General features: G+C 41.9%; 1 protein-coding gene across 2 annotated transcripts; it reads right to left on the bottom strand.

The window, feature by feature from the left end:
* Positions 1-512: 512 nt before the first annotated feature.
* On the bottom strand, positions 513-6,531 carry glipr2l (GLI pathogenesis-related 2, like). Of its 2 annotated transcripts, XM_086114440.1 has the most exons (5): positions 6,195-6,531; positions 5,730-5,838; positions 4,624-4,727; positions 4,075-4,152; positions 513-1,156 (listed from the first exon to the last, which is right to left on the bottom strand). In XM_086114440.1, the coding sequence occupies exons 1-5, from the start codon at positions 6,205-6,207 to the stop codon at positions 981-983; spliced, it is 480 nt and encodes a 159-aa protein (XP_085970566.1). In that variant the 5' UTR covers positions 6,208-6,531; the 3' UTR covers positions 513-980. The 2 variants fall into 2 exon arrangements, with proteins under 2 accessions (XP_085970566.1, XP_085970565.1); XM_086114439.1 differs by lacking the exon at positions 6,195-6,531 and having other exon boundaries at positions 5,730-6,187.
* Between the last annotated feature and the right edge of the window lie 10,613 nt (positions 6,532-17,144).

Raw genomic sequence — 17,144 nt, 5'->3', positions numbered from 1 at the left:
GTGCAAGGGGTTATGATGGAGGGGTGTTGGAAATCATGAAGACCTGCCAAGTGGTATGATAGCATTGTTTTATACATGTCCTCGGCTAGGCCTCAGCTTCAAAATCAGTGCTTGGTCCTTGGCTTCGGAAAATTTCTCAAGTCCTTGGCCTTGGCCTTGCCTCGGAACATTGTCCAAGTCCTTGGCCTTGGCCTCGGAGTCAAGTCCTTGGCCTTGGGTTGCCGGTCCTTGGACACAACACTGATTCTACAGTATATTAAATGGAGCGCAATGATTGTACCAAGCTAATTATTTAAACAGACACAACACACAAGAAATAAACCTGCATGGATTTATATAAAAATGAATTACCTTAGGTCTACGTTTCCTTAGGTTACTTTTGTGTCGGCCTGCTATAATGGAAAAAAGAAACATGAACACATACAGTCCATATCACAATGTAAAATTCATAAATTCATTAACAATGTCGATTGTACGTTGATGACCCCCCCAAAAAAGATAAATATGATATTAATGTATGAAGTTAACATTTATTAGTGGTTTCATATATTTGACAGAAACAACAACAACAAAAAAAGCGAAAAACAGGCAGAGCCAACTGTGATTTTCTGCTTAACTTTGAGGGATTGCAGCAATATTCAAAATTCAATAATTATTTTACATTTTAATTTTACAATACATACGAGTAAAACAGACACACACAAGATTCTCAATTCTAGCGGCAACATGTAAAAACACAAAACATGTTGAATCAATGACTTTATGCCAGAACCGGTGACGTCAAGTTCAACAGACATTGCTGGTAAATATTACTTTGTTTGGGTTCAATTACAGACCATGCTGAGTCCCTGTGTTTAGTAAAGAGTAGTACATCTCTGTCTTCAAACATTTGTAAGAGCTTTTCCAATGAGAACATGGTTCTCCTTAAGTCCAATGCGAGTTGGTTGTTCCATTTCTCCACAAGTCGAGTCTCTACATTTTTAGGAAGGAGAGCCCGGCGTTTTAGCAGGGAGGACATTGTTCTCAAAGTGTCCTTGGTTGGTGATATTCCCAGCTGGAGAGTATCTGGCAACCACAAAGGAGGAACCGTCCGATGCGACGGCCTTACCGACACCCAGCGTCGTACTGTTCTTCCACACCATTGCTGTGAAATGGCCTGCAGGTGGAAGGCAATTCAACTCAACCCAAATGTATTTATAGAGCACTTTCAAGCAGCCATCGCTGCACACAAAGTGCTGTACATGGAGCAACTAACATATACAACAGTAAAGCAAAGCAACAAATCAGTAACAAAGGCGGTGAAGAGCACCAAACAGTCTTAAGATCAAAATTTGGGTCATGCTGAGTCAAATGCCAAAGAATACTAGTGAGTTTTGAAGCGGGTTTTAAAGATGGGCAAGCCCTCTCGCTGCCCATCTTTAAAACCCATTGTTACTGATTTGTTGCTTTGCTTTACTGTTGTATATGTTACTTGCTCCATGTACAGCACTTTGTGTTCAGTGGGAGGTCATTCCATAGACAGGGACGAAGCAACGGAAAAGGCGCGATCCCATCCGAGCCTCAGTTTAGTTCTTGGTACTTTAATGTTTGGTCCGCAGACCAGAGGCGCCGCCGGGCAGGTGTGTCGGGGCGGATGAGCTCAGAGAGGGAAGGTGGCGCGAGGTCATTTAGATAGATTTGTAAACAAATAATAGGATCTTGAAAATAACTGTAAAAGAAAAAAAGAGAATGAAGAGAAAAAAAGAATAAAAAGAGAAAAGAGAGAATAAAAAGAGAAAAAAAGAGAAAAACAAGAGAATAAAAACAAAGAGAAAAAAAGAGATACAATAAAAAAGAGTGAAAAATTTCGGGTGAGAGATAGTCGACATCTTGGGCTAGTGCCCAGCCACTTGCAGGACTGCACACTACAGACGTAAAGTGGGATGTATTTATAAGCCACTCACGCAAAAACAAACGACGACGTTGAATTCCGACTCAGTGGTTCCACTTACTACAAAAAAAAAAAACATTTGATATTGCTCACTTTTTATTCACGTTTTCTTGTTCTAGCAAACATGTTAAAATCAATCACATGGCATTTGAGTTATGCTCAGCGGTTAAATATGAAAGAGCCACCCAACATCTCAGCTTCGCGTTATGGAGTGGATATTAAGTTGACACACACCCGTTCAAATGTCAGATCGAAATGAGAGAAAGATAAATCAATAGTTGTTTTTTTTAATCTTTTTGAGTGGAGAAGTAAAAACAAACAACAAAATAAATGTGGTTGCACAAGTGTGCACACCCTCCGAACTTATATGTGACTGTGTTCAGAATTAACCAATCATATTCCGCATACACTGGTTACCATTTAAAAAGCTTCAAATTAAACCCCAAATAAAGTTCAGATATTCTAGCATGCTTTTCTTGACTTTCTTTTTGCTTTGTGGAAAACATACTGGATAGGGGCTCTCGAGGACCAGACTTGGACAACCCTTCAATTAATCGAACATGCATGTTTGTGCTAACGCGTGTCAACAAGATGATGAGCGATGCGGTGGCTTCATCTTGAAGCAACGCAAGCCGGGTAACTTTTACTATTGGGCAGCGACAGGCAGATGGCGCAATTGATTCACGGTTCTTGCCTACAGTTTTTTAAACTAATAATTTGGATTTCACCCAGAAATTTCAGGAAGCATCTGTTGAGAAATCATGCAAGACTTCAACTCAGTGCGTCTCTAAATTTGGAACTCTTCAAGTGTGTTTTAGCCTTGGGACTGGACCAAAATATATGGACAGTTTAAAAACGTTATTTTTAAACCAGCGGTTTATTTGACTTTGTCTTTTTACATTTCAGTTAAGAAGAATGTTATTTAAATATTACTTGTACAGTTAACACAAGTTTTATGATGCTGTGAGTTTGGACTTGGACAAATTCTTCATTTTTTACACTCGGCTGGCTAAATGAGCACATCCATATGACTGCATTGCCTCATTTAGGATGCCTTGGAAGGAATTGTTTTCAGTTCTCAACTGACTCGTCACAAGATTGCTGTTGACATTCTGAGATTTCTCAAAAGAAATGAACGGACAAAACTTCCTCTTTTTTTTTTTTTTTTAAATTATAGCTGACTTGTGGTAAAGTGGTTCTGGATGGTTTTCTGAGCAGTAAGGTTGGTAGCAGTGTTGTTGAAGGACCAAGTAAGTCTTAGTTGAACCCTAAAACAAATGGAAATTCTTTTAAATATTTACACACACAAGAATGCTAACATTGGTCTCTTTCGCTTGGTGAATCTTTTCCCGCATTAGCTGAGGATGAATCAGCATGCTGTGCTCTTAGGCCCCACCCATTGCGAGGAGTGTGTTCAATAGCGATCGACTTTTGCAAAGTGATGTTTAAAAGAAAGCATCTGAAACAATCGCGCCACGCTGGAAGTGGCACGAATGTTGGTAATGTGATTTTTCCATGGCGGGTGTCTGAGTCATTTCTGACTGAGGCGTGCAATCAGCACGACAGCAACAACCTCGTGCATGGCGCGGCTAATGGACGAGGAATTTACAGGCAAAATGAAAAGGCCACAAATAATTGAGGTAGATAAGACTGAGCGTTCTCAGAATATAAAGAAGGAAAACTGCACATTTTAATGTCAATAAATCTAATACCTTCAACAAATCATGATATTGAGTTGGGCCTTAATTTCATTTTTATGTTTTTCGGCTGTGGTGAGCAGTCTGGGCCAGCGGGGTTTTCTCTGCTGGCCAGAACAGTCCCAAGAGCATTGACTTACAGTTACAACTTATTTGCTAAATAATTTGTTCCTTCCAAGTTTTGCTGCTGTAAATTGCGAATTTCTCCATTGTGAGAGAAACAAAATGTTTCTTATCTTATGTTCTGAATTGTTCAATTCAAGCCATATTAATTACCCCAGCCGTCTTCGGGCAGTAGGCCATAGGCGACACCCTGAACATGTTTTTGGAAAGTGGGAGGAAACCGGAGTACCCAGAGAAAACCCACGTACGCACAGGGAAACCATTCAACCTCATTTTACGTTAAATTCTAATCAGATAAGTATGAGTAATGCACGAACGCCTCACCAGTGCCAGAGGAGAATCCAGGAGAGTTGAAGTTGTACTGTTTCACTTCATTGTACCAGCGGTCGGCCACATCCTTTCCTGCACGCAGAGTAACCTTAATTTCAGCGCCATCAAATCCCTTTTCTGTCACACACCATAATCACAATGACAGCATTGTCATGGAATCTTTTTTTGATCAGCACATATCCCTAGGGGACACATTTTTATTTACGATGCTGCACTTTTCGTCACCCCGTGCGAGTCCATTGGAGATGCTTTATGACTCACATTGATTCATTTTTCAGCACTGAATCATGCTTTCTGAGCTCAAAAATGGAAGAGAATAAAAAAGGATCCACGCTTTTCAAATAAAGAATGGGCATTAGCCCTTAACTTCAAACGTCACACGAAACAGTTTTGACCAAAGCAGCACTGACAGAAACTATTAGATGGGTGCTTCTCATCCATCAGAGGTTACAGTACTAAAAAAAGCAAAAAAAAAAAACTAAAAACCCGTAGTGTAACCTTGTATCGTCCCATTATTATTGTGTTAGCTCATCGTTAATGTACCTGATTGGTCATAGGAAGCCCATGCCAGGTTCTCTCCACAGCTTCCTCGACTGGACTGCTCGCTGTGTTTTAGGATGCGCGTGCTAGCCAAACTCTCAGCGTAACTTTAAGGTGATAAAAGACAGTCAAATACACCTTGAATCTATTAAATAAAAAAAGAAAGTAGACAACATAGCAACCAAAACACGAACAAAACACCTATTAAGGGATTAAAGGAGATAATGGAGCAGAAAGAGTTCTTAGCTAATGTGGCATATTAGCATCTTAGTCCTCTCTTCTTGATGTTGTCATCTCTCATAAAAGAAAAAGCGCCCGTATTATTAATCCAAACAAGCGGTTTTGCTGTAAACAAAAAGCACACTAATGAGAATTTGCAAAACCTTGCTCGCCACTTATGACCCACGAGTTAGCATCTAAAGTGCATTAAGTTTTAAATTGACATTTCACTCACGAGTCATACACAAGTTTGCTTGTTGTTGTTATTAAGACAAAACACAAAATTGTAAATGACAGACTACTATATGGATATCACACTGTAGACGATGTATAAAATATGTTGAGGTCAGACAAAATCATTTCACAGTTTTTTGAATGTGCCACACATGAGTGACGGGAGCACAATAATTTATGTATAAAGTTCTGGTCCATAAAAATGAAAGAGAGAAATGCATTGCAGTATATATTTAGAGTAGTTGCATTCCAAGTCAATTGACTCTAGATATGAGAGCTTTCATCTTTCCACATGCTGTTATTATGTCCCGTTTTATTCTGTAACAAGGTTTTAATGACGTGTTGAGCATGACAATCTAGTCCAAGTTCTATAAACGTATCCTAAAATGTCGTTCCAAGTGTCGCTGACAGAATAAAACATGCTCGAGGAAATGGAATGACTCTGATGCAAGATGTGGTCGTTTTGGCAAAGACACAATGCACATGAATCAACACAGTCTGGGGGTTTTTTTCTGTGTAATTGGAACATAAACTTCAAAGACACAAAGGATCTCTCATAACAGTTTGTGGGTACTGCATTTGTCGATGTGGTCCAAATTAGTTTTGACAGCTTTCCATTCTATGAGAGCATGAGTCGAGTTTGTGTGCGGACCCACCGGGCAGCCTCTTTGCTCAGTTTGCTGCTCAGCTTGAGTGCTGGAGCCTGGTGCTTCTTCCTGTACTCGTTATGGCACTGCAGCACCTCCTCTGCAAATTGCTTTGAGGCTGAGAGACACATCAAGGAGAGACAGCGGAGAATGTCAGACATCAGCTTCCAAAAAGGAGACACGACTATTGAAGACCCGAGTTCAATAAATGTTATTGCAGAATCCATACTGGAGCTTGAGTGTGTCGTTAAAGAGGCCAGACAGAGATTACCAGTGATTGTCGCCCAAGTGTGGTGCCATCACTCACTGCTCTTTTCTCCACTACTCCCAACACAATGGGCACATTGAGACAGTAATGCACAGCCACACAAATGTCACAGCCAGCATGGAACACAATAAAAAGCTGCTCGACTCCAAAAGGAAACGACTATTTTGATTTACATCTTGCACAATTTGGCGAGGCTTGGTACTTACCTGACTTCCCCATCTTGCAGTGGCAGCAACTGTTCAGTCAGTTCACGAACGCGCTTCCTACTTAGAAAAAAAAAGTTGCTTGCTCTTGCACACCCTTGCAGCTGTTTCTAATACAAATACTCCAAACCAGCTGCTAATGCCTCATGTTTCAAGACGAGACAGCCTTCCAGTCTGATGTCAGTCCTCCTGAAATTCTCCCGGTATGCAAATTCCGCCCTGGGCAGTTTATCTGGTTGAAACGCCTTACTTGTTATCGTGTATAACTTCACGTGCCTGTTTGTCAAGTTGCACCCATTTGCCTTGAGTGTGTCTTGCATTACCCAAGAGAACACGCCCTCTGTCGTTCCCTCCATTGATTGAGGAGGCATGACACTACATGACATCATCACTCGAAGACGTATGCCCATATAAGGCTCTAAGATTTTGAGTGGTCACTATCATCTGTTGTGTCCCAATTCATGGTCTGCATTACAGTTATTAGTTATACAGGTTTACCAAAGGGCATCAAGTGCTCATATCTATAGTAGGGTTTTTTGTTGTTGTTGTTGTTGTTGTTGTTGTTGTTGCCAAATCCCAGATATGGAAAAGGAACAGTTTTGGTCAAAAAAGATTTTTTTTCAATCAAGTAGTTAAAAAAAAAAAAAAAACTTTAAAGCACACTAGACACTCCTGGCGGACACAGAAATCAAATTATATTGTACCTTTCCAATTTTTTTTCAAGTTGCTTTCAATAATTTTTTTGAAAGAAAACACCTCCCTGAGCCTTGGGAAGCTAATTGCACACCAGGGGCTCTGGCCAGATGCAAAAATGGCAAAAAACCCCCCAAAAAACCCCACATTACCGCATGACAGTTTGCAGACGTTTCATAAAGCGAACATTTTCAAAAGTTGCCGTCGATGACAGGTTTAGGTCCAGGAGTTCCGGGGAACCTTCAACAAGCACACTAGGTGAGCCACATGCACACAGAAGGTGCAAAAAGTCGCATTTTGCCCAAGTTTGTATTTTGGATATTGTCAGCTGTGTCTGTTGCAAAATTTAACCTTCATATACATCTTTAACATTGAAAAATGTCAGGTACATTTTTTTAAAGGACTAGCATTGAATTAGTGAGCCAGTAAATGTAACTGGTAGTTGTCATGATGAAAATGTAACTACCGGTAATTAAAACTGGCAAAAATATGAAAAGATGCACAGTCACAATTAAGCCATCGAGCAGAACCAGAAAAATGTTCATGCATCCATCCATTTTCTGAACCGCTTTATCCTCACAAGGATTGCGGGGGTTGCTGGAGCCTATCCCAGCCGTCTTCAGGCAGTAGGCGGGGGACACCCTGAACCGGTTGCCAGCCAATCGCAGGGCACACACAAACGAACAACCATCCAACCATCACACCTACGGACAATTGGGAGTATTCAATCAGCCTGCCGTGTATGTTTTTGGAATGTGGGATGAAACCAGACTACCCAGAGAAAACCCACGCAGGCCCGGGGACAATATGCAAACTCCACACAGGGAGACCAGAGCTGGAATCGAACCCACGACCTCTGCATTGTGAGGTTGACGCGCTAACCACTGGACCACCGGGCCGTCAAAGAGTGTTCAGTGTTAATTTTATTTATTTATTTATTATATAAAAATTTGAAACCAGCATCCATCCATCCATCCATCCATGCATCCTTTTCTAACTGAGAACATTATCTCAGACTTGAAGCTGATGGTTCTCACCCCAACTGTTTCTCCGGTGAGAGTTCGAGATCACAGTTGGATGAACCATATCACCTGCAAAAGAGCAAAAAGGCCACAATGAGTTCATGAAACCGGACATGCCTCAGCTGTGCTCAGAAATGAGGTCTAGATGGGTTATGAACAGGAATTTGTGTCGAAACACTGTCACAAGTAGGCTATAATAGCATGAAAAGGTGTTGCCTTCGGGGGAACCGTACATTCCAACATCAGAGAATTCTGGTTTCCAGCTGTTAGACTGCCAAATGAAAGTTCTTAGCATATTCATGCGTTCTTGCTTGCCCACCGAGACCTTAGAGACATTGAATTCCTAATGAAGTCATCACAGCAAGGTGCTGCGCAAATCAAATGTAACCTTTTTTTTTGTGTCAAGCAGCTCGTCATGCTGTCGAGATGGGGACAACACATTTCACATGAGTCACACAAATTGGCATCTCTCTCTTGTTTGACCGTACGTATATTGCCATTTGCGTATAGGGAGGCAAATACAGTATATATGACCTGATATAAATATTTAAGTTGTGACTATCTAGAAGAAAATGTTTCTGTCAGTTGATTCATTTAAAAATGAAAATTACTATAAGGGGGATGTATACATTGAACTTAGCTTCAATGTAATTTGGGCCATACTACTCAATACAAAAAGATGTATTTAGCCGAAGTGGATTTTTACACTAATAGCATTTATTTATGATGTTTGTTGCTTACAATAGAGGACAATTAACGAAAGCAAATGGTGTGTTGAATAACCTCAATTTTATTTTGTCATGTGGTTGCACAAAATAAAATCATCCGGATGAAGTTACATTCAAGTTGATTTATAGTCTATTTATCTGCATCCGCCGCATAGTTCTGAGGTTGGGGGTTCGAATCCTGGTAGTGGCTTTACTGTGTGATATTTATATGCTCTCCGTGTACTGTGGCATCCTCTCACATTCCAAAAACATGCACCTTAGTTTAATTGAAGACTCCACTTCGTCCTTATGAGTGTGAATGATTGTTTGACTAAATGTGCCTTGCCAATAGGCTGACATCCAGTCCAGGATGTACCTCAACGTCAGCCCCCCACAGCTGTCGTGAGGAAAAGCTGAATAGAAAATGGATGGATGGACAACTGAATGCTAACTTCATGGAAACAGTTTGGGAAGGCTCTTTTCTCTGCTCCGACGCACACGACAACGTTCACAAAGGCATGCTGGAGAAATTTGGCGGGGAAGCACTCAAGAGCCCTGAACTCAACCCCTTCAGATAGATCTGGGGGAATGGAGGGAAAATCGCACGGAAACTCTCCAAAATCTTTGTAGTAAGTATTCCCAGAAGTGAGATCTTCCTTAGTGTCCCTGTACTTTTGTCCTTATTGTGTTCTTCATGGTTTTATCGCAGTTCTTGCATTTGCCGCTAGATGGGGCTGGTTACAAATACACTAAAGAGGGAGGTGATTTGAAACATCAGTCCCTCTAGCATCGCTAATGACATCTCTGTGTCATCCATTGAGCGGACATGATGGTCTCCATGTTAAAAGTCAAGCCTCTTGATTTCTCATTAGCATGGCGTTATTGTAATACATTGTTAGGCCCCAGCCACCCTCCATTACTTGGATAGTGCATAGTGATTAGACTGGACAGCTGGAAGAAGACATTTTTAAGCATGACGTTCTTTCCCCGTACAGTTTAATTAAGGCAATTGTGATAAGTGTTTGTGTGCTGGGCTTGTGTACACAAGTTGTAGTTAGAAAGGAAAAAAAACATGTCATGCGAGGAATACAGGATATGGATCGCTGGATATATTTGATTCCTTCATCTGCGCACATATCTTCTCATTGTCTTGTTTGTCACTATACATCGACCATCTCTTCCTCCCCTCCCATCCTTGATGCCTCACAATCTAATTTTCATTTTTCCGTCCGCCCAAAGCCTTTAATGAAAATCTCCCACAGCAAATCCTTTATAGAGTGGGGAAGGAGGGGGGGGGGGGGGGGGTAAACCAACCAAAAAGGGCCAGAAATTATTTTCTCTTTCTGCCATCACTGCAAAGAATGTGGATTTATGAAGACAGATATGTGAAATAACTCCTAACCGTGACTATAAGTGCACTTAGTTGCATATAATTCGTCTTTAGCAGTCCCGGGAGGAAGGTGAAGACTTTTTAATAACTCCTTCCATTCACCTTCATCCTCATTAAGGGGTCCATCTGAGTGAAAATGCAGTTTTGTGTGAGGATTGATCTGAGTAGAATCCTATTCGTATCCAGAAAAATGAGAAGGCTGTACTTTTTTTTTTTTACACCCCTCCATTGAACGAAATGTCGGAAGCTCTTTCTCCAGAACACATCAAGAGGAACTTTAACGCCGTCATTAGCGCGAAAGAGTCGAAGGAGTCTTGTGGGTTAAGAGGAGTTAATCACCTGCCAATCAAACTTCATCACGTTGGATCCACAGATGAAGTGCCTTAATATACAATCCCCATCATATTTATAGAGCCTTCAATTAAACACATTTGCGAAAGGATGGACAGACTACTAAAAGAGGGGTAGCAGAGATTATATTTGGAGAGAAGGATAGATCGTGTGAGAGAGAGAGAGAAAAGCAGAAACATAATGCCTTAAAAGGCCATTGCAGTCAATAAAGTTCCTAATGTGTTTAAAGCAATTAGTGAGTCCGGGGGAAGAGCACAGTGCATGCAGGATATTAACCCCAGCCACCTTCTTTATCTGCGCCATAATTAAATTATCCTCACATGCTTCTTCTCCTCAAACACAAACCCGCACATCCATATTTAAAGCAGAGAGGCACTGAGTACAAACCTCAATATTTGGATGGCCGTTTTGCGGAAAATGATGTCGCGCAAAATCTCTGAATCGTCATCATGGTGTGACATCATGTGAGATTTCAGAAAAATCTTAAGCGGGCAAACTTTTACGTGTGTTTTGTTTGAGTAGTTTTTCTTGCGGCAAGAAAAACGGTTCGCCAATGTCTTTGCGGCCGTTTGCTACCCTGAACGAACCCTGATGAAAAATCGACATTCGGTGCATTCGCAAACAGTTGCAAACCTTTGCCGCTCAGTGAGATACGATCTTAAAACTCCTCAAGTCGAAGCTAACTGGTCAGCACAAGGTTACGGGGGTTTGCCGGTGGGTGACTGGTTATGAGGGTGCCCACGAGCGTGTGTAGCAATTGACTGACACCTTGTCAGTCATGGCTTTTGTCTCTGATTGGTTGTTTCTCCTCGAGCGCTGTGGTTTCTTGAAAGTCTATTTAGTGGTAGGGGGGACTGGGTCGTGATGTCACACTTTTGCCATTCTTCCATATTTTTTCAATATACAGACAAAATGTGTACCTGATGAACTTGATTTAATTGATGTATTTTCAACGATTTTTTGTGAAAGTGAAACTGATAGGATGCTTAGGGTGCGACGTGCACTAACACACAAATATTTAATATGAACAACATGCATGCAGGCACACCAATCTTGTTTTTTTTCTTTTTTTTAAATTTCCCCCTACACCCTTCGTGATCGACTTGGGACCAGTCCGCGGGCGACCATTCGATCTTACCCCCTGCTCTACATGATGGGGCCAGAGCTGGTTGATTGCCCTCATGTATAACTTTCAGATTTATGATGACAGTTATAAAGAAAATTGATTAAAAAAATGTCATATATGGTGGTTAACTAACGTAATACTTCCGTGAAGAATGTTATAAAGTATATCGCATGAAGTGAACGTCCCCGGCAAACTGGCCTCGACATCTTCAATAGTCTTTAATTTGAAGATGGGGTCCTATTTATACCATTTCAATCTCCTACTAATTGAAGACATTGCCAAGGGTGTCCATTTATCCATGCAAATTGTGTTTGTTTTGTTCCCCCTTTTAATTTGATTAACCACTTCCCATCCAATTAAAAAATAGGCTGTGCTCAATGTGAAAGGGGCTCTTAAAGGCTACTTAGCGAAGACGTGTAATAGCTCAGCGTTGCGGTCAGGGCTGACCACGCAAAAGTCATCATTCTTTCATCCTGTCATTTCTTTTACATCGCACAAGAAAACAATTTCATCCATTTTCAATCAGCTTATTTTTCTCTCCGGTCACGTGCATTCATATCTAAGTCTCATCTCACATATGATTCCGCAGCTTTCCGTGCCCAAGACTTGTCTTTTTTCATTCTGCATGTTGCATATTTTTGAAATGTGAGTTTTTATATCCAAGTGGCAAAAGTAATAAGCACTTCAAGGCAATTTAATGCTGTTTAATAGATGCCAAACTAAATGTTCTATGCCGAGCCGTTAGAAATCTGGACACTACGAAGGCTAATTATTGCATCGGAAAATGGATAGTCAGCCTGAAACATTGTCCACAGGAACCCCTTTAGCACTAGAGAGAGTATTTTTTGTTCAAAATGCTCAGCAGGAGTGTTTTGTCTCACTAGACAGAATGCCCCCTATTGGCTTAAAATGGCTGTTAACGTTTCAAATACAATCGAGAAATGTTATTTTCTGAAGATGCCTCGTAAAGCTGCAGGTCAAGATGAAGTTTATATTTGGGGGGGGGGAAGGATGCAATGATTGTATAAATTAAGTGCATTACATTTTGACATTTTAGGTCATCTAAATTGGTGTGTGTGTGTGTTTCCTGCGTCAAGCAGCTTCACTTTTACACATTTACTGGGAGCACAAGTACCTCTTGGTCTTTGGAAATCCCTTGCTTGTGTCTTTTAAATTTTATTTTAGAAGATAAATATTAGCCTCAAGCATGTGGGGGGAAAAAAACGGAGAATTTTTGTTGCTGCCACAATGGTTTGTTTTGCGGCGAAGCCGAAAGGCACACACGATTTGGACATTTTAATGTTGTTGCTGTTTCTGCCGATTCATTTCGACTCGGGAACATTCCCTTGGTGACAGGGAGCACACCGCAAACAAAACCAGATGTCTCTATCCTGCTTGCCGCGATGAAAACATATGCAGTAGTCATATTGCAAAGCATATTAAATTGAAGTTGGACAATGTGGTGCATAATGTAGTTATGTAAGGTGGTTGTGAATGCAGCCTGTCCTTTCTTCACACTGCTGAGCATTTTAAGCAAGCCTCCTCCTTTTGGCATCAGACATAATCGAGTTGGCAGTGGATTTGAATGAAAATATGTCCCGTTAACAGCTTGCTGATTCCATTTACGGTGTACTTCTCGGCTAAATTCAATCTAGCGCGATTCGGTCTTTGATAGGGATTGTGTTTGAGATGTAGTCATTAGAAAACCAAACTATTTTCACTCGATAAACACCCAGAACATCTTGGCATTCAGTCTTGAGGCCACAAAGCTCCCATGGAAGAAGTGGGGAGGTTTAGAAGAGACTTCTCAGACAATTGAAATGTCCAGGAGTCATGAATAGATATGTTCACAAGCTATTTTCAACACGTTCGAGTCGTTCGCAATTTGTAGACGTCGTGATTTGTGAGGTCAGACTGGACGTATTGATTTGTGTGAAAAGATACAATTAGTCCGCCTGACAGCGATGATATTGATTGATTTTTATAAAAAAAGTCTTTCTAAGGGCAGAATATTGTCCTGGATCTCATTAAGCTTGTGCCCAATGGGTATATCCATCCATCCATCCATTTTCCTCACTAGGATCCTCACACCTAGGGACAATTTAGAGCGTCCAATCAGCCTGCCATGCATGTTTTTTTTGGAATATGGGAGGAAACCGGAGCACCCGGAGAAAACCCACGCAGGCCCGGGGAGAACATGCAAACTCCACACAGGGAGGCCGGAGCTGGAATCGAACCCGGTACCTCTGCACTGTGAAGCCGACGTGCTAACCACTGGACTACCGGGCCGCCCAATGGGTATAGTTCATGTAAATTCAACAATTCAACTAAGTTGTGGTTTAAAAAAATGTTTTAAAAAAAATCTGCAACAGTGGAGAAGCAGCACAAGTAATGTGTTTTGAGAAGTCCTGCTGCCGAGCTTCACTAAGCAGGCCTATGCTGCTAATATCCATTTCATTCCACTCAGTGCGCGCTCCCTCTATTTCTCTGGTCATGGATCAGAGGTGGCCAGTGATAACAAACAAACAAACTCAAAAGAAAAAAGTAATAATTTGAAGCAGAAAATGCATGACCATAGCCTTCGGGGAGCCGAAGGACAGCGGTGAAAGGGAGCCTACGTGTGTGTGTGTGCGTGTGTGAAATAAACTATTTCTCTCAGAGACAAAATGAGGTCGGGGAATTGGACAGGGCGCTGACTCGCCGCACTGATGAAAACGCCTCGTACAATGAGACGAAAAGCCAGCGCAAAGTCCTGAAGTATGAGAGGCGAAAAAGAGAAACGGCGACCGAATGGGCAATCCATCGGAGGGCTTTTTTAGTGAAGTTGAGGTCGGACACCGTGCAGTTCAAACTTGAGCCGAGTAACTTCCTCACTTTGTCTGATGGGACCGGGCAAAGTGTTTCAAGTCAAACACAGCCATTCTTCCGAAGCCCCTCGTGTTCGAGCAGGAAAGGGCACAACATTCAGTGCCCAGCTTATACGCCACTCATCACTTTGGTGCACACACACACACACGCACACACACACAGAGGTGGTAGACATTATGTGCAGATGGATGGGGGCGGTAAATAGGGGTGTCAGAGCACTTTGATGGAATGAGGCAGAGGAGAATTCATCCTGTGCTTCCTCCAGCTCGTGCCCTCCCACTGACAGCATCTGGAAATAAGGCTGCCCGTGTCTGTATATACACGACTGAGTGTGCACCTGCGTGTGTGTGTGTGTGTGTGTGTGTGTGTGTAGTTGTCTAACTTGCCTTTGTGCCTTTCTCCCTCCCAGTGTTGTGCATCTCCTCGGTTCTGGGAATTGGATGAAAGCAGCCCAATCTGGAGAGAGAAATAGCGATAAGAGCGAGACGGCGAGAGAAGCCTCGCAGAGAGGAGAAAACATCCTTCCTGTTCAGCTTTATGTTCACATCGGGTCTGAAATAAAATCCTGTCGAGTCGGTGGTCAGTAAAACGGTGTCGGATCCTGCAGGTGGAGCAAACGGGGGAATTCTTGTCAAAGGAACAACCGATTGTTGTTCATATTCCTTTTTTCCTCCATTGCGAGCAACATGTTTTTTTTTTTTAAATCAAAGGAATCATCAGATGTGAGAACATGGCCCATATTGGTCATATTTGGGGGAAGATGGTGGTCGTAGTCTTGGGACCCTACAGTGCAGGTTCGACTGACTACCTGGTGACCTTTTTCTTGGTAGCTTTATCTCATCACTATGAGAAATTTTGACCCCTCTTTGGATCAAAATCCCCACATGCTGGGTCAAGTCTTGGATCCAAAACATTGGTTATAAATAACCCAGCATTGGCTTGGTCTCATTTGGACCCAGTTCTGGATTAGTTATTAATTATAGTAAAGAGAAGTCTTTGTTAGGAGGTGGAAATATTGCCTGTCTATTGTTAATTAAAACGGACTCAAACCAGACGAAAACTATCACGAATAGGAATGACTAAAATGTGACTAAAACCAACAAGCATTTTTACCCAAAAGAGAAAACTGAAATCTAAAATGGCTGCCAAAAAAAACAACACTGAAACCAACCACTCCAATTCATGCATTCACATGCAGCACACCAAACATGGCATGAATGTGTTGATGTATCTGTTCAAGGAACTCCCTGTCTAGCTTTGTCAGCTTAAGCCGTCTTTTCCTCTCGATTAACAATTAATGCAGCCTTCTGCTCTGTGTCATTTGTGGTGCTGCTCCCTCTTTTTTACTGCGATGCCTTCCCCCCACTGAACTTCCTCCATTTTCAGCAGGTCACCTCTATATATCACCCCTCAACACACTCACACACACACACACACACACACACACACACACACACACACACACACACACACACACGCAACCACGTGTATTGTATGTATGCGTGTGATGGATGTTGTACGTGGCCCGATCTATTCTTCCTTCCCCGCTCTTATCAGCCTCCCTATGACCCACCATTTCTTTTTAAAATCCACATTTCATCAAAGGCTGACTCACAGGTAAAACTCCCAATGATCTCATTAAGTGCTGCTATAAGCACACAAGACTTAAAAGTGCACACTTTTCCAACAGACACACACAAAGTCGCACGTGCGGGCGCACACGGACATATGCATACAGTCTCACACGGCCAACAGTACCGTATTTTCCGCGCTATAAGGTGCACCTCAACGCACCTCAACGCATTCCATTTTCTCAAAAGCCGACAGTGCGCCATATAATGCGATGTGCCTTTTATATGGCTCAATATTCTGATGTTGTCATGATTCGGTTTAGGGACCAACAGGTGGCACTGTAGGGCTCCCCCGGCGGCTGCACACCTGTTGGTCATAGGTAATTAGGGCTTTAAAAGGACTCCCAGCCCAAACACTCAGTGTCGGGTCATTGTTTGCTCTTGCTACTGTCATGTTTGTTCCTTTGCTGCTGTCATGTTTGTTCGAGTAGTGTTTTGGTTATTGATAGTTTTTGTATAAGTCATGGTTTTTGTTTGTTACTTTGGACTTTGTTTTGGATTTGGTTTTCTTTGTTTTAAATACAATTTGTCAAGTACACTCTGCTCCTCCCCCCTGCCCGCTTTTTGGGGTCCACCACCACCATGCGACGTGACAGATGTCATGGAGGTGATATTTTAAATGTTCAATAAAGCGCTTTGTTACAGCTGCAGTGGTTGTGAAGGCTCTGTATAAATAAAGCTTTATTGTCATGTATTATATTCCCTTTAGCATAGCTCCATCCCGTGGATGCATAACGCAACTGCAGCCACTATTGTAGCTTCTGTTATAACACGGTGCGCCCTATATATGAAAGCAGTTTTTTAAAAATAGGTCATTCATTGAACGTGCGCCTTATACGCCGAAGTACCTTATACTGCGGAAAATACGGTCATTTAAGGACAAAAAGAAATCAAAGAGAGGATCCCCGCAAAAGTCTGCATGTACAATTTCTAAAACCGAAACAAGATTTCGATCAAATGTAATGATTTCGGGTAATAGGCCTTCATCTTACATCTACTGTTCGTGAATGCGTGTGTGTGTGTGCTTGTCTCCTCTCTGTCTTTGTCCTGTTAGTCGCTGTATTAACCCGAGGTCTCCCTACTCTCCTGATCAGTGTAACCCCATTAACTCCCATTAAGTCTCATTACCACCCTTGTGAGGATGGTTACTGCTTGCGTTATCTAA

This window comes from Hippocampus guttulatus, chromosome 6, assembly GCF_054856545.1.
Source record: "Hippocampus guttulatus isolate MCC_2025c chromosome 6, RoL_Hgut_1.0, whole genome shotgun sequence".
Taxonomy (NCBI): Eukaryota; Metazoa; Chordata; class Actinopteri; order Syngnathiformes; family Syngnathidae; genus Hippocampus; species Hippocampus guttulatus.
The sequence above is the reverse complement of the archived record's forward strand: the minus strand, read 5'-3'. Positions and strand labels throughout refer to the sequence as shown.

Excerpts from the sequence above, each read along its gene's own strand:
- glipr2l (XM_086114439.1), bottom strand. The coding sequence starts at position 5,947 with ATGGATTCTGCAATAACATTTATTGAACTCGGGTCTTCAATAGTCGTG. Across the intron at positions 4,728-5,729 it reads CTGAGCAAAGAGGCTGCCCG|TTACGCTGAGAGTTTGGCTA; the intron begins GTGGGTCCGCAC and ends ATCACCTTAAAG. Across the intron at positions 1,157-4,074 it reads TGGATTCTCCTCTGGCACTG|GCCATTTCACAGCAATGGTG; the intron begins GTGAGGCGTTCG and ends TTCCACCTGCAG.